Here is a 16,040-nt window from a genome sequence, read left to right on the forward strand (position 1 = left end):
AAGAGCATTTTTAGCTTTGAGGAGGGATCATCCAATTCCAAATACACTACCCCTAACACGGTGCCCTAAAGAAGTAATGGCATCCGTCGTGAAGTTTGCTTATCTGAAAACATGATTCCACTCTATTGATTTAAATGAGGAAGCAAGTCATTTGATATCTTCAACAATAGGTCTAATTCTCCAATTACAATTCCCAAAAAAAAAAAAAAAAAAAAAGGATTATCGATTTCAAATCCATAATTCCCTAAACTTATATGTCGATTCAAAATTTTCAACAAATGAAAATGTCAAAATCATTAATTTCGATATTTCAAAGTTCACATATTTACTTATATTCAAAAGTTTTTTAGTTTTACTTTAGGGAACTGTTATTAGCACTCTAAAAATTTCATTCTACACTCATCACTAATGTATTTTTCTTTCTAATTATAGAAAGTTTGGAGGATCAACGTTACCAAGCAACCCGAAGTCCAGAAAGGTACATAATACAACACAACAACAACAAAAAGACCATACAACAATAATCAAATTTGATGAAGACATAAATCAGAACAAAAGGCATAAGCAGTGATCATAAAAAGACAATTTCAAAGCTTTTCAGTAGCCCTACACGCATATGCATTTTAGTTTTATCAATACACTTTGATCATTTGCAGATGACGCTTTATCACAGTGACAGAAAATAATAATACTTATACACTACTAGTTCCTTCCCCCTTAACATTTAACAATTTGCACTGCTATATTTAACACTTTTTGCGATGAAGGACAATTCGTCGCGTAAAGCCTAATTGTGCAACTTATTCGGGGCTTTACATTTTGTCCGACAAACATGCGCGACGGATGCCTTTATGCGTCGCGCAAACTACCCTTGTGCGATGTATTGCTCTTCGTCGTACAAAATTTGTCGCGTAAATGAATTTTTCTACTACTGTTGTTAATTTTTAGTGTCAAACTTATATATTTTCATCATGAAAGCTTTACAAGATTACAAAACATATATATGATATTGGGATTGAGTGAGGGAGTGCATAGACTGCCTAGCAACACACCTCAACCTTCTCCTCAAATCAAGCCCTAAAATAAGGGTATATATGGAGCACTAGTTACAAGGCACAATCACCCTAAATCAAGGAAAAAAGGGTGGTAATCACAACTCATCACAAAACAAGGTGATGGGGAGTGGTAACTACAACCTAATCTAACCTACTAACTTGTTAAATTTTCTAATACAGTTTAACTCACTAATGCTATTATTTATCAAGAAAAAAAAAACACTTTTATCATCTTTTTATTTTTTTATTTGTCTAGATGGTTTCATCTACTAAGGGTCAAAGACCAACTATCTCACCTTCTTCAAACCTCTCTATCTACATATTAGAGCTTCTCCATGAGAGGTAGTAAAGTTAGATTTGTTGTGTCACGTAAATTCTATTAGCAAATTAAAGAGTTTAGCAACTTACCTTGTATTTACAAGGTCAACTACTACTTCTTTAAGTTAGCAAATTGGGTCCTGCAACATATTTGATTCAAAGGTATTGTTTAGTAAAGAATTTGAAAATAAAATTTGAGCCCCACAAGATAAAATAAAATTAAGATGTTAATATTGTAAATGATAATGCTAGAGAAACTAAATTCGTAAACTAAATGACATGAAAATTAATAATTGAATTATTACTTAACCATTCTTTTATTTATTTTTTATTTTTTATATCCCAGGACCACAAGCCAATCATGAGGGACTGAATCGAAAATCCATCAAATATCTGCAAATAGTTATTTTTTCTGTTTAACATCTCATCTAATCCCAGGACCATAAGCCAACCATGAGGGACTGAATTGAAAATCCATCAAATATCTGCAAATAGTTATTTTTTTCTGTTTAACATCTCATCTAATATACATAAGCATAATTAAGTTTCCATTAGTCGTTGGGGGGCTTGAGCCCAATGCCAAGGCTATTGATAATTAATTTTTTTGGTCAAAATATTGATAACTAATCAGTTCTGCTTTGTTCTATTTTTGGATAAGAGTTCTTCATTGCTTTAGTCATGCAGTGGGTTCTGCACTTTAAATAAATTCATAGAACCTCCCAATATTCCTGAGAACGTTCAAGTTTGGAACCGTTTACACAATCCTCTTCTTTAAAATACAAACATGCATATGATTCTTGTGCTAGAAAGGGATCGTTTAACAATATTTGTATGTGTGTGTGTGTGTGTGTCTATATATATATATATATATATATATTCAGAAAAATATGCCATTGGAGTTTTCTAGATAAATATATATTAAGGATGGAAAACGTCATCGAATGATCTTTTATTTTTCAGTGGAGTCTCCATCGCAACCAAAAAGTTCAATCATATATATAAAGTTTGGAGGAAAACAACTCTCGAGGTGAAGTAGGAGTTACTCCAATTGAAGATATGATGAGGAAAAATCGATTAAAATGATTTTACACGTGAACTGAAGACCTACATATGTTCTGGTTAAAGGATATGATTAAGACAAAGGCTCAGTGAGTAGATGAAGACCTAGGAAGACTTGGAAAGAGACTCTAAGAAAAGACATAGAGTACTTGAAGTTAACGAAAAACTTGGTACAAACCAAGTGCAGTGACGTTCTAAAATTCGTACAATCGACCCTACTTAAAAGAATAAGGCTTTGTTATTGTTGCTGTTTGGATGAAAACAACTCCGTCATTTATGACGTCTTTACTCAATAAATTGTAACTAAAGATTTCTTGATTGAAAGTATAAATTTCACGTCCGGAGTAAAGTCTTGCAAGATAGGTTAAATGATCTTGAGTCTGTCTTGAACCATTGCCAAATGTTTTTGGGCGTTTAATGTTTATATTTTAACGTGATATCAGTGTAAGATATGAGTATGAATACTACTTCAGAGAACCAAATTGCATTGCTAATTTGTTTGTGGTTCGTCTTGAAAATGCCTAAAAGGTTTTTTTTTTATCTTTCTTGAAAATAATTGGGATCGATATATGTATCGTGAGCAAGTGGTGAAAAATATCGATAAAATAATTAAGAATTCGAATTTGCAGAAACAATTTACATGTCAACGAGTGCATGCATGCTTCGAGATTTTTGTTGTTTTCAGAATACATGCATGAGTGCCAAAACAACATGTGCCTTACTGTAAAATTAATATTAAAGCAACTGAAATCCCAGAAAAAGTCTGTGTTTGTCCAAGCACGCGTGGGATATTGACCAATATTAGCTTTATAATTAAGTGGTTGGAAGCTTAAATCAATCGGAGCTTGGTCCCTTCAATAATTCTTGTGTTGTGAATAGTGTGCTATACATGCTTAATTGTTATAAATAGGCAAAAGCTAAATAAATAACCTTTGCTAGGGATAGAAGCAAGGCTGTTGCAAAATATTACACAGAATGATTGCAGATTAGAGAGAAATAAGATGATACTGAAAATAGTCTAACCTATCTTTCTTTTCTTATTGCTTTTGTATCATATATTTTGAACACTCGTAGTGCTCTATTTATAGAGCAACTACTTTGAAAACTTACAAAAACTTCACTATTTAGCATATGAATCTTTACTATATACATGTGGACAAACATACCCACTGTTTACAATACTCCTCCTTGGATGCCTACATATCAACATCAGTTACCTTGTTAAAACCTTGCTTGGAAAAACCCAGTGGAAAAAAACTATAGCGAAGGAAAAAGAGTACAACTTTACCAGGTTTGTTGATATGTTGTTGAACATGCTTATGTTGCCTCGTTAAAACCTTGATAGGAAAAATCCAGTGGGAAAAATCCTAATCGGAGGAAAAAGAGTACAACATGCATGTATTATGGATGCTCCTCCTGAATTGTATCTCCCCCTGATTCCGCGTTCTTCAAATTTGTAAGCCGACGTAATCCAATTCCTTGCACTAACTTCTGAAATGTGCACTTTGGTAGAGATTTGGTGAACAAATCTGCCAAATTTTTATTGGAACGGATTTGTCTGACCTCAATCACTTTGGCCTTCTGAAGCTTATGTGCACTGCAAAATCTTGGAGATATATGTTTAGTTTTATCACCCTTGAGGAATCCTTCCTTCATTTAGACAATACAGGCTGCATTATCTTCATGGATGACAGTTGTATTGTCTATCTTTCAAGGTTGACCACATGAATTTCGGATGTGATGGATCATTGATCTTAACCAAGAACATTCATAACTTACTTCATGAAAAACAATTATTTTCGAGTGATTGGAAGATGTAGCAACTAATGTTTTCTTTGTTGATCGCCATAAAATTGCAGTATCTCCATTAGTGAACACATATCCATTTTGTGAGCGGGCTTTGTGCGGATCAGAGAGGAAACCAGCATCTGCATATCCAACAAGAATCTGGTCATTTGTGGATTTCTCTGAGTAGAAGAGACCCATGTCTGTTGTTTCATGAAGGTATTGCAATACCTCTTTGATTCTCTTCCAATGACGAATTGTTGGAGTAGAGTTATACCTTGCTAACAAGTTGATTGAAAAAGCTATATCTGGTCTAGTACATTGTGCTAAATACATTAAAGTATCTATTGCAGTCAAATATGATACTTCTGGACCAAAGACCAGTTCATCATCTTCCTTTGGACGAAATGGATCTTTCTTAATGTCCAAAGAACGAACGACCATTGAGGTGCTAAGTGGATAAGCCTTGTCCATGCCAAATCGCTTCAGTATTTTTTCAATGTCAGCTGATTGATGGACCGAAATTCCATTAACACAATGCTCGATCTGCATGCTGAGGCAATATTTTGTTTTCCCAAGGTCTTTCATTTCAAATTCGTTTTTCAGATATTCAGCAGTTTTATTGAGCTCTTTAGAGGTTCCAACGAGGTTCATATCATCAACATATACTACCACTATAGCAAATCCAGTATTTGATTTCTTAATGAACACACAATGGCAGATGACATCGTTGGTATATCATTCTTTAATCAAATACTCACTAAGACGATTATACCATACTCGTCCAGATTGTTTTAGCCCATATAATGATCATCTTTATTTGATTGAAAACATACCTCGTGGTTTGTTAGTTGCTTCAGGCAACTTAAGTCCTTATAGGACTTTCATATATATATATATATATATATATATATATATATATATATATATAAAATTCTCCATATAGATACGCGGTGATGACATCCATAAGTCTCATGTCAAGTTTTTCTGAAACCACCAAACTTATTAAGTAACGGAACGTAATTGCATCCATTACAGGAGAGTATGTATCTTCATAATCAATTCCAGGTCTTTGTGAAAAACCTTGTGCAATGAGTCGTGCTTTATATCTTACAATCTCGTTTTTCTCATTGCGTTTCCTTGTGAATACCCATTTGTAAGCCACGGGGTTTACATTAGGCGGGGTTTGGACTACCAGTCCAAAAACACTTCGCCTTTTCAAGGAATTTAATTCTGCTTGGATTGCATCTTGCCACTTAGGCCAATCTTGTCTCTGTTTGCATTCTTCAACAGAACGGGGCTCAATGTCATCGCTTAATATAATTTCAGTGGTTATTGCAAATGAAAACATGTCGTCAATGATTATTTCATTTTGATCCCATAATTCATTAATACATGCATAATTTATGGATATTTCTTTGCTTTCATGTACTTCTGTCTTATCAGGGACAAATGTCTCATTAATAACATTTTCTTTTTCTGGAAGTATAAAATTATGAATTGTGGATTTATTATTCATTTCTTTTCCTGAATGATTTCATTTGGGTTCAACTGTGCCCTCATCTTTCTCTTTCGAGGGGCTGAATCTTTTGAACTTGGGGGTCTACCATGCTTCAAGCATGCACTAGATGAATCATTCGCTGCCACTTTATTTTGTCCAACAATGATATCAATTCTTGCAGGTGCATTTGCAGCTGGTGTATGTGACTTTGTCACTTTCAAAGCATCATTAAATGCATATGACATTTGATTAGCAATACTTTGAAGATGAACGATCATTTTCACTTTGTTTTCATATTGAATGCTTCGTGGATCAAAATGAGATAAAGTGGGAACAACCCATGTCAGCTCTTGACATTCTTCTGAAACGATCTTTTCTCCCCCTAACGACGGGAAGACTGTTTCATCAAAATGACAATCAGCAAAACGAGCTGTAAACATATCACCTGTCAAGGGTTCCAAATATCTAATGATAGATGGTGAATCAAAACCCAAATAAATTCCCAATTTACGTTGAGGTCCCATTTTAGTACGTTGTGGCAATGCAGCAGGCACATAAACAGCATAACCAAAAACTCGTAGATGTGAAATGTTTGGTTGATATCCAAACACGAGTTGTATTGATGAATATTGGTGGTTGGCTATAGGTCTCAGTCGAACTAATGATGCAGCATGTAAGATGGTATGTCATCATGCAGAAACTGACAATTTCATTTTCATGAGCAGAGTACGGGCTATTAATTGAAGCCGCTTGATAAATGCCTCTGCTAAACCATTTTGAGTATAGACATAAGGACCAGGGTGTTCAACATCAATGCCTAATGCCATACAGTAAACATCAAAGGTTTGAGACGTAAATTCACCAGTGTTATTAAGTCAGATTGACTTAATAGGATGATCTGGGAACTGTGCTCGCAACTTAATTATTTGAGCAAGAAGTCTCCCAAAAGCTACATTTCGAGTAGACAATAGGCAAACATGTGACCATCGGGTAGATGCATTAACCAGAACCATAAAATATCGAAATGGTCCACAATGTGGTTGAATAGGCCCATATATATCCCCTTGAATTCTTTGCAAAAATGGTGGGGATTCAGCATCAACCTTTAATTGTGATGGTCTAGTTACTAACTTCCCTTGAGAACAAGCCTTGTAAGGGATATCATTTGAGGTAGTAATGTGTCTGCTTAATAATGGATGTCCATTAGAGTTGGTAATGATCCTACGCATCATGGTGGATCCTGGATGACCTAGACGATCATGCCAAAGCATGTAAACTTTTGAATATATGAACTTCTGGTTCATGACAGTATGTACCTCAATTGTCTTTATGTATGTATAATACAATCCACTCGATAAATCATGCAACTTCTCCAATATATACTTCTGGCTATCATTAGAGGTAATGCATAAATATTCCACATTTTCTGCACTTTTTCGTTTCAATATGGTATCCATTTAGACGTATGTCTTTAAAACTCAACAAATTTCGAATGGATTGAGTAGCGTACAACACATTCTGTATGAACAATATTGTTCCATTTGGTAAAATAATTTGGGTTTTTCCTGAGCCTTCAATTACATCTGATTGCCCTGATATTGTTGTTACCTTTACTTTTGCAAGTACCAAGTTCGAGAAATACTTTCGATCTCGAAGTATTGAATGCGTGGTTGCGTAGTCTGCAAGACAAAAATCTCCACCATTGCTCTTGTTTTGAGAATAACCATAATTTTTATCCATGTCTTTTGAGTAAAGAAATTACAGTTAAAAAACAGTTTATTCATACTGGAATACTACTTTTATTGAATTGAAAATGCGAGCATTAAACCACAGTACAAATAACAAGAGTACATTAAACATAAATGATTCAATCGGACCCATAAACTTCATTTCCTCTTTCAGTAATAAAGTCTGAAACATCCAGGTGAGTTGTGTTCAACTGTCATGATAAATTGGACATTGGATCAGGTATTTCCATTGGTTGAGCCTGGTAGAGGAAATTGGTCTCAACGACCTTCTCCTTAAAGAAGGTTTGATACATATCCACCAGATGTTTTGGGGTACAACAGGTATGCGCCCAGTGCCATTGCCACCACACCTATGGAAAATTCCTTCAGGATTTCTGGGAATGTTCATATGAGCCTTGCCTTTCTGGCGATTTGCATTCTTTAAGCTCAAGGCCTTGGAACCTGGTTGTGAAACTGGACACCATGATTCTTGCCTATCCAATTTCACCGGCCTCGCTTGTGGCCATGTCCTTATTTGTAATTATTGTCACGAGATGATGTGGTATTCCCTTCAAGGGAATCATCATTCACTTCTAGGAATGTTGCAGATCCAATAGGCCGGGACTGATGATTCTTCATCAGGAGCTCGTTGTTTTGCTCAGCTATAAGGAGTACAGATATCAACTGGTTGTACTCAGTAAAGCCTCTTTCTTTATACTGTTGCTGCAGGAACACGTTGGAGACATAAAATGTGCTAAAAGTCTTTTCCAGCATATCTTCCTCAGTTATTGTTTCTCCACAGAGCTTCAACTGGGAACTAATTCTGAACATTGCAGAATTGTTTTTAGCCACCGTCTTGAAATCTTGGATCTTTAGGTGAGCCCACTCATAACGAGCCATTGGAAGAATAACCGTTTTCTGATGATTATATATATTTTTCAATGCCTTCAAGAGGGTTAATGGATCTTCAACTGTGAAATATTCGCTCTTCAGTCCCTCATCAAGGTGGCGACGGATAAAGATCTTGGCCTTCACCCGATCTTGAGAGGTTGTACTGGTATCCTCCTTGATGGTATACCTAAGATTTCCTGCCTTCAGATGGATCTTGGCATCCATTACCCAGGTAAGGTAGTTCTTTCTAGTAATATCTAGGGCAACAAAATCCAGTTTTGCCAAGTTCGTCATTTTCTTTTCTGAAAGAAAAATGAGGTGTGTAAGAACTTGCAATAATATGTATTATGGAGGAATATATTGTTAGAACTTTTGGTTCTTACAAATTTTGATCTTCAGACCAAAATGATAAGTACTCGAAACTTTAGGCTCAAGATTTACGTGATTAATGAGAAGGACGATTGTACCGCACCATTCTCATCTAAACAAATATATGATGGGAGATTATTCCGCACCACTTTAAACAGCAGGAAAATTTAAATATGTAAAGCAGGGTGGACGATTATACCGCACCGCCTAAAATTGCGATATAATTTAAATATGCAGAGCAGAGTGGGTGATTATTCCACACCACCTAAAATTGCAATAAAATTTAAATATGCAAAGCTGGGTGGGTGATTATTCCACACCACCTAAAATTGCAATAAAATTTAAATATGCAAAGCTGGGTGGGTGATTATTCCACACCACCTAAAATTGCAATAAAATTAAATAGCAGACAAATTTAAATATGCAAGATAAGGTGGATGATTATACAGCTCCACCTGAAATTTGCAGTAAAATTAAATATGCAGTCCAAAATAGGCAATGATACCGCACCATTTTGGATTGCATAAATAAACATTGGGTTAGTAGTCAAGAGTTACACCAAACAAGAAATCAAAGATATAAGTAACTATTAGGTTGAGAACTAGAAGTAAATATGGTGCAAACAATTCTTCGCGAGGGTATATCCAACAATTGAGGCAGAGGAAGAAAAAGAACAGTAAAAACCTTAGAGGAAACATTTTTTTTCTTTCAATGAAGAGAAATGAGAAAATGTTTTAGGGTTAGAGAGTCGTGCTGATAACATGTTATAAATAGGCAAAAGCTAAAGAAATAACCTTTGCTAGGGATAGGAGCGAGGCTGTTGCAAAATATTACACAAAATGATTGCAGATTAGAGAGAAATAAGAGAATATTGAAAATATTCTAACTTATCTTTATTTTCTTATTGCTTTTGTATCATATATTTTGAACGCTCGTAGTGCTCTATTTATAAAGCAATTACTTTGAAAACTTACAAAAACTTCACTATTTAGCATATGAATCTTTACTATATACATGTGAGCAAACATACACACTGTTTACAACATTAATATTATTATTATTATTATTATTTTAAAGGGTTACGTGCAAGCATATGGTTCCAACTTCCAAGGCATCTTGATCTTGATAAAGTGTATATTAATATTATACATATACATATGTACATAGAAACTATTGGAGTCTGAATCCAGGGCCTAGTGCCTTTCGCTCAAGTGAGGGCTAAGTGGTTTTTTAAATTTTAGTTAAATTTATTATATAATATATAAGTATAGCTACTCATACTTACAAAAAAAACTTAATCGTATTAAGATACAAATTATAAAATATAATGACATATAGATTATATAATATTAGAACATATTCAAAATATGGGGAGCAAATATATAATGAGTGTTTATCCAAGTACTCAACAAGCTTCTTACAATTTATTGAAAAAATAAAATAAAAAATAAAAAATACCTATTTCCTGTCAAGGAGGGTGTATATAATTGAGATTTTAAGGGATTTATAAATTCATGGATTTTGATGGATTTGTGGAAATTTCATGTAAAATTTTGATTAAATTCTCTCGAAATCTCAAAGGAATATGTTAGATTTGTGAATGCTCAAAATACGTACACTATGAAAATTTCTCCAATTCTCTCAAATTCCTCAACTTTTTAAAATTCTTTAAAACAAATTCCTAATTTTTTTTATATCACAAAAACAAATTCCTAATTGAATACACTTAAAATGTTATAAACTTCTTTAAATAATTGAATACAGCTGGATTTATAAGAATTTTAATAAACTATCTTAAAATCTTGATTAAATACAAGTTAAATTTTAGAGAATCACTTAAAATTCTAATTGCGTACCCCTAGATTCATTAAATTTCAGAAAGTTGCAATTTAGGCGGGCTAGGTGGGCGTTTGGGCAGGTCTAGACACCCTTTCTTAATTTTCAAATGTCTAGTGATTAATTTGGACAATGACCAACCGCCTAATGTCTAAGCAGGATCTAAGCGGTGCTAGCAAAATTTTTTAAAACAATGATCCAAACAAATAGTCATATTATCATTTGTCACGCATGATCATATATATCTTGTTTCGTTAGGTGTACTATATAATTTTTCATGTTTACTATTCTAATACTTACAAATTGCAATTATCTGATAAGTTTTGCCTTGATTCAAGCCATCTAGGCCGAGCTATTTCGTAGCAATTTCTCACATGCATACATCGATAGTTATCAGATAAAGTCACTTTGAAGAAGGTAGAAGTTAACTATCCCCAATAAATTAATGATTGTATGCATCAAGAAATAGTATAATTAATAAAAGAATGGAGAACTGAAGAGGGAAGCAAACTGTGAAACCCCAACCCCAAAAGTTTAATGTAATTTCACAATTATCCTAAAAGTATTTGAAGTTACATTTTAGTCCCCTATCCTTAACCAATCAGGACCCTCCCTTTTAGAGTCTCCTTCCCTCTCAGCCTGCCACGTGGCAGACCCTCAACTTTCCCCTCCTCTTCTTCTCTATTTCCCCTCCCTCGAGTTAACACTCTCGAGTCCGTCTCTTAGCTCGGGACTGTCTCCCTCTCACAGATCTTTCTCTCTCCCCGATCTCTACACTCACACGCACCCATTTGCACACCCACATCGTCGGCAACGAACCACCATCACCAGCATCGACGCGTGGGCTCTCTCTTACTCTCCCTAGCCTTTGTGAAGCTTGACGAAACTGAGAACTAGCTCCGGCGAACCCCGTGAGCTTCGAGCTAGATTCAGGCCGCCTCCGGCCTTTTCACGGCGAACTGAAGGCACCAAAACTCTCCTCTCGTCTCTAATTTCATTTTGGCACTTAGATCATATGTTGAATCGTCCAAATCGCCGTCGACCGGAGCTTGGGAGGTCCGGCATTTGTTTCGTTGAGAACCGGGTCGAAAGACCCACACCCGAAAACCCAACCCACCAAACTAGGCCTTTTGGGCCGTGACCAACATCAGGCCCTTGGCCCGCTAAACCCCCAAACCCCAAACCCTTTGTATTAGGCCTTCGGGCCGTGTGGAACGTGGGCTAAAAACCCAAAACCCTTTTTCTTTGGACCGGGCTTTCAAGCCCAGGACCGTTGACCCAAAACCCTTGTACCCCAGATCTTTGGGCCTTAGAACCCAAGCCTAAAGCTCAGGCCCAACTTGGATCCAACCCAAGCCCAGACCCGGTTGACCGACCCTGACCCGTTGACTTCAGTCAATGCTGACCGTTGACTTCGGTCAACATTGATTTTAACTTTGACCGTTGACTTTTTTTCGGGTTTCGTCCGGACCTCTCTGAGGTTAATTTCGACGTCCTGGATCCGTTTATGACGTCCATTTTCTCAAATTCAATCGTTTGAGTATAGTTTTCTTAATTGTACCCTTTATGTGTTTAGGTGCAATTATTAGCAGTGATCTCGTCATTTCTATTTCATACGGCTCTACAGTAACAGAGTATCTGTGAGTGAACCCATTCTAAAATGCATGTTTTAATAGTAAAAATGCATACATGAAAAACATGATTTAATGATTACGCTTTGTGAAACGTTTTAAAAGTAAATTAGATTTATACTTATTGATTATCATGCTATACTGAGAATATTTTGGAATACCATATTTTATCGAACTTATGTTCTTTGTAGTATATATGATGGATGACTATATACTGCTTCTGAACATGTCTTCTTTACACTTCTTTATAATATATATGATGGATGACTATATGTTATGAAGATGATTTTGAGATATATGTACTTAAGTTTTGGGAAAGACTATATTCAATGTTTTTGTGTGTATCTAGTGGTCACTGTTTTGCCTATGGGCAATGATACTTATATTGGCTTTGGTCGGGCGTAGGTTGGTGCCTGTTTGGCAAATGATACTTATATTGACTTCGGTTGGGCGTAGGTTGGTTCTTGTTTGGCAAAGGATATTTATATTGGCTTCGGCCGGGTGTAGGTTGGTGCCTGTTTGGCAAATGAAGTGTTCTGAAGGAAGAGTTCTATAGGCCTTCGGGCGATACTAATACCACTAGTTAGCACACTATATACAACATATGTTTTATGAAAGTTTTTATGGTATGCTAGGGTTTCGGAAAACCTATCACATATTATGCTATTAGTTTTCATAAAACTTTGGGGGATAGTACGTTGATAACTGTTTCAGTATTATATATATATATATATATATATATATATATATCAACTTGGTCCACTCATGTTTGTTTTGCGCCCCCTTAGGATTTAGATTCGAGGCGTACAATCCCGGCGTCAAGGCACTTTCGCATCGGCATCTTCGAGTCCTCTTGGTGGAGGACCCATTCTCTTATTCATTCAAATTTATATTATTTCTTTTTAGTATTCTAGTTAGTTGTATGCTTTAAACACGTTTTTCAATTGCATATTAATTACATTTAAATTTATAAATCCTATTTCTTTCATTGGTTCTCATGCATCCTAATATGGCTTCGTCACCTTTGAATGTCAGCCAGCACGTGGCCATCCTAAAATCTCTCGAACATCAAGATCGGGGTGTGTCACAAACTCTATAAAAATCAATTTCTGTGAGCTATCCAGGTAGGACAAGTAGACCAAAAGACGGAAGGAGCTTCATATGAAGGAGGTAAATCTTTATATAATATAGGCAAGTTGCTGCTGTAGTAAGAGACAACTGCATATGGTTTGAAGAATGTTTCATCCAAGCATTGGTGACGGCTAATCAAGTCTTCCAAATGGGCATAAAGGGGGGATGTATATAACTTTACTAGAAATGCTAAAGGAACTCTCAGGTCTTACAATTTATCATCAATTTTTGTGCTATATTATAAAATATTATGTTAAAAATATGATCGCAAAAAATAGTCCATAGAAAAATTTATTTTATAGCATTTCTCATATTTACTACATTCACACAATTCTAATTGCTAATCGTTTAGGATGTGTGTTTTCTTGGTAATGAGTCATGAGTGGGAGAGGCCCGAACATTAGTTTGTAACACCTCGTGTGCCCTTCATTTGAACAAAATATTTGACAACTTTATTAGGCCACATGTATGCTCTATTACCCTGTTGCGACCAAACAAATATCTTGATATCATGTTATAACATGTGTATTTAAAATACGTAATTGTTTCGATTTTTAACTTCTATGTGTTTCATATAACACAAAAAATTTAAATACCGAATCTCACCTTATAGTATATGATAATTTAGTACCTGTAAACTTACGAATTATAGATGGATTAGAAATTATCAATCTCCAATTCATGATGATTTGCGCTCCCATTCTATAAATAAATATGTCATTAAAATGATCCAATCCTTAATGGAGACTCTTGAAACCTTATGATTGGATTAGACTTAATAATTTACTACTTTTCAGGTATGTTGAAGAAATAAATGAAAAAAATCATGTCTAAACTCAAAAATATAATACGAATTATTCATGAAAAATACCTAACCCATTCCAATCTTCTTCCTCTATAAAATAGTTGAAAAACTTTATTTATTTTTAATTGAGAAACAAACGAAACTTGAACTCATCAACCCAAGTACTCCAACAAGGGTATGATGACCCATTCAGTGTCATGATGGCAGCTACCCATATGGCGATCAGCCTAGATAGTATATGTCTCGGGGTCAACGCAAAGTAGTCAAAACTAATAAAACCCTAGCTAATACTTTAAGCAAAGACCTAAATAAATCTTGTTACACACAAAAACCATGTGTTATGGAGAAATTCGTTTTTGGGGATTACACACCTAGTCAGATGTTGGACTGGGATTGAACACCAGGACTTCCAAGAAGCTCACTTAACCTACCTCCACTCAGAACGTGGCATTTTTGGCCTCCAAATATTACCAAGTGACAAAAGCTTGGATTATCTTATGTTTATATTCTTCTGGCTCCTACCTTAAATTAACTCCAAAATATATGTTTAGTTGTCTTTTATTTACTTAATTTGCAATCAAACATGTGTTGATATTGTTATTTATTTCTATATTAATTATTTGCTCTTTGACATTATCTTTTTCTCCACTCCACTTACCCTAGCTAGCTTACGTTGCAATTGAAAGACAAAAATAAGTGGCCCTTTCCATTGTCTCCGCATGATTTCCTTAAACAATTATTATATTTTTCAAAATCTATCAGCCTGTAAGAGTTGACAATCCCCCGTATTATTAAGAGTATTTATATGGTGATGGGGCTTTGTGCTTTATAAACACCTCCCTCGGACCCTCATCTCATTTCCCAACCTCTACCCTCATCTCATTTCCCAACCTCTAAAGCATACACAAGTATATGCATACACAAGTATATGCATATACAAATATATATATATATATACACCCACACAAATACACACACACGCACACATTTATATATACAAGTCTCTTGTGTTTGGTCCTCAGATTCTTCAGTCCATAACTTTGTATTTTCTTGTTAAAATTCATATATATGGATATCATAAAGAGAAAGTGGAAGAAGAATATGATCGCCAACGCATGGAAGAGACGTAGTTTACAAAGAGAAAGCAGCAGCAAAGTACTCAACTCATTGACTAAGAGCAAGTCATGCCACTGCAGTTCCACTACTAGGAAGAGCAAAGGCCAGGTAGCTCCGGACGGGTGTTTTTCAGTCTACGTTGGACCGCAAAGACAACGGTTTGTGGTGAAGACGGAGTTTGCAAATCATCCGTTGTTTAAGATGCTGCTGGATGATGCCGAAATGGAATACGGTTACAACTGCGACGGTCCGATTTTGCTTCCTTGTGATGTGGATTTGTTTTATAATGTGTTGGCTGAGATGGAGAGCAGTGAGGAAATTAGTACTCCTAATTGTGGGTTTGTTAAGGGTTATGGTTCGTTGATGCTTTGCAGTCCTTCTCGTCGTCTAAATTCGAGCATCAACGACGGTTATGGTGGTGCTTATAGGCTGCTTAGCCCGTTGAAAATGCTTAAGATAAACCAATTTTAATCATGTATATATCATCGTTAATACTTAATGGTGATTAATTTTGTGCAAACATATGTAATTCAAGTGCTTCAAAGAAATGCAATACAAGTAGATTAATTCAAAGAACGACGGCTAAGTGTGCTTTGGTCACAAAGACATCGATTTTCTTTGTTCATTAATGCTTGCTTTCCTTGCTCATTAGTTTTGTGCAACAAAATTTGGCCCTGCATCATCCTTATCCAGGTTTTGTTTTGTCCATTTATCTTTTTAATTTGTAGGAAATATTTTAGTTTATTAAGATATAGTATTTGGATTACTTCCCTGGTTGTCAACTGATTGTTGGCTTTTGCTGCTAGTTCTTTGTTA

General features: G+C 35.3%; 3 protein-coding genes across 3 annotated transcripts; 1 reads left to right on the plus strand and 2 right to left on the minus strand.

The window, feature by feature from the left end:
• Positions 1–5,732: 5,732 nt before the first annotated feature.
• LOC137710128 (uncharacterized) lies at positions 5,733–6,242 on the minus strand. Its single transcript, XM_068449080.1, has one exon. The coding sequence runs from the start codon at positions 6,240–6,242 to the stop codon at positions 5,733–5,735; it is 510 nt and encodes a 169-aa protein (XP_068305181.1).
• Positions 6,243–7,976: 1,734 nt separating this feature from the next.
• Positions 7,977–8,630, minus strand: LOC137710129 (uncharacterized). The gene has a single exon (XM_068449081.1). It carries the CDS (start codon positions 8,628–8,630, stop codon positions 7,977–7,979), a length of 654 nt encoding a protein of 217 aa, XP_068305182.1.
• A 6,546-nt stretch (positions 8,631–15,176) lies between these two features.
• On the plus strand, positions 15,177–15,695 carry LOC137710130 (auxin-responsive protein SAUR50-like). Its single transcript, XM_068449082.1, has one exon. The coding sequence runs from the start codon at positions 15,177–15,179 to the stop codon at positions 15,693–15,695; it is 519 nt and encodes a 172-aa protein (XP_068305183.1).
• Positions 15,696–16,040: the final 345 nt, after the last annotated feature.

The sequence above is a fragment of the Pyrus communis genome, chromosome 12 (genome assembly GCF_963583255.1).
Source record: "Pyrus communis chromosome 12, drPyrComm1.1, whole genome shotgun sequence".
Lineage (NCBI taxonomy): Eukaryota > Viridiplantae > Streptophyta > Magnoliopsida > Rosales > Rosaceae > Pyrus > Pyrus communis.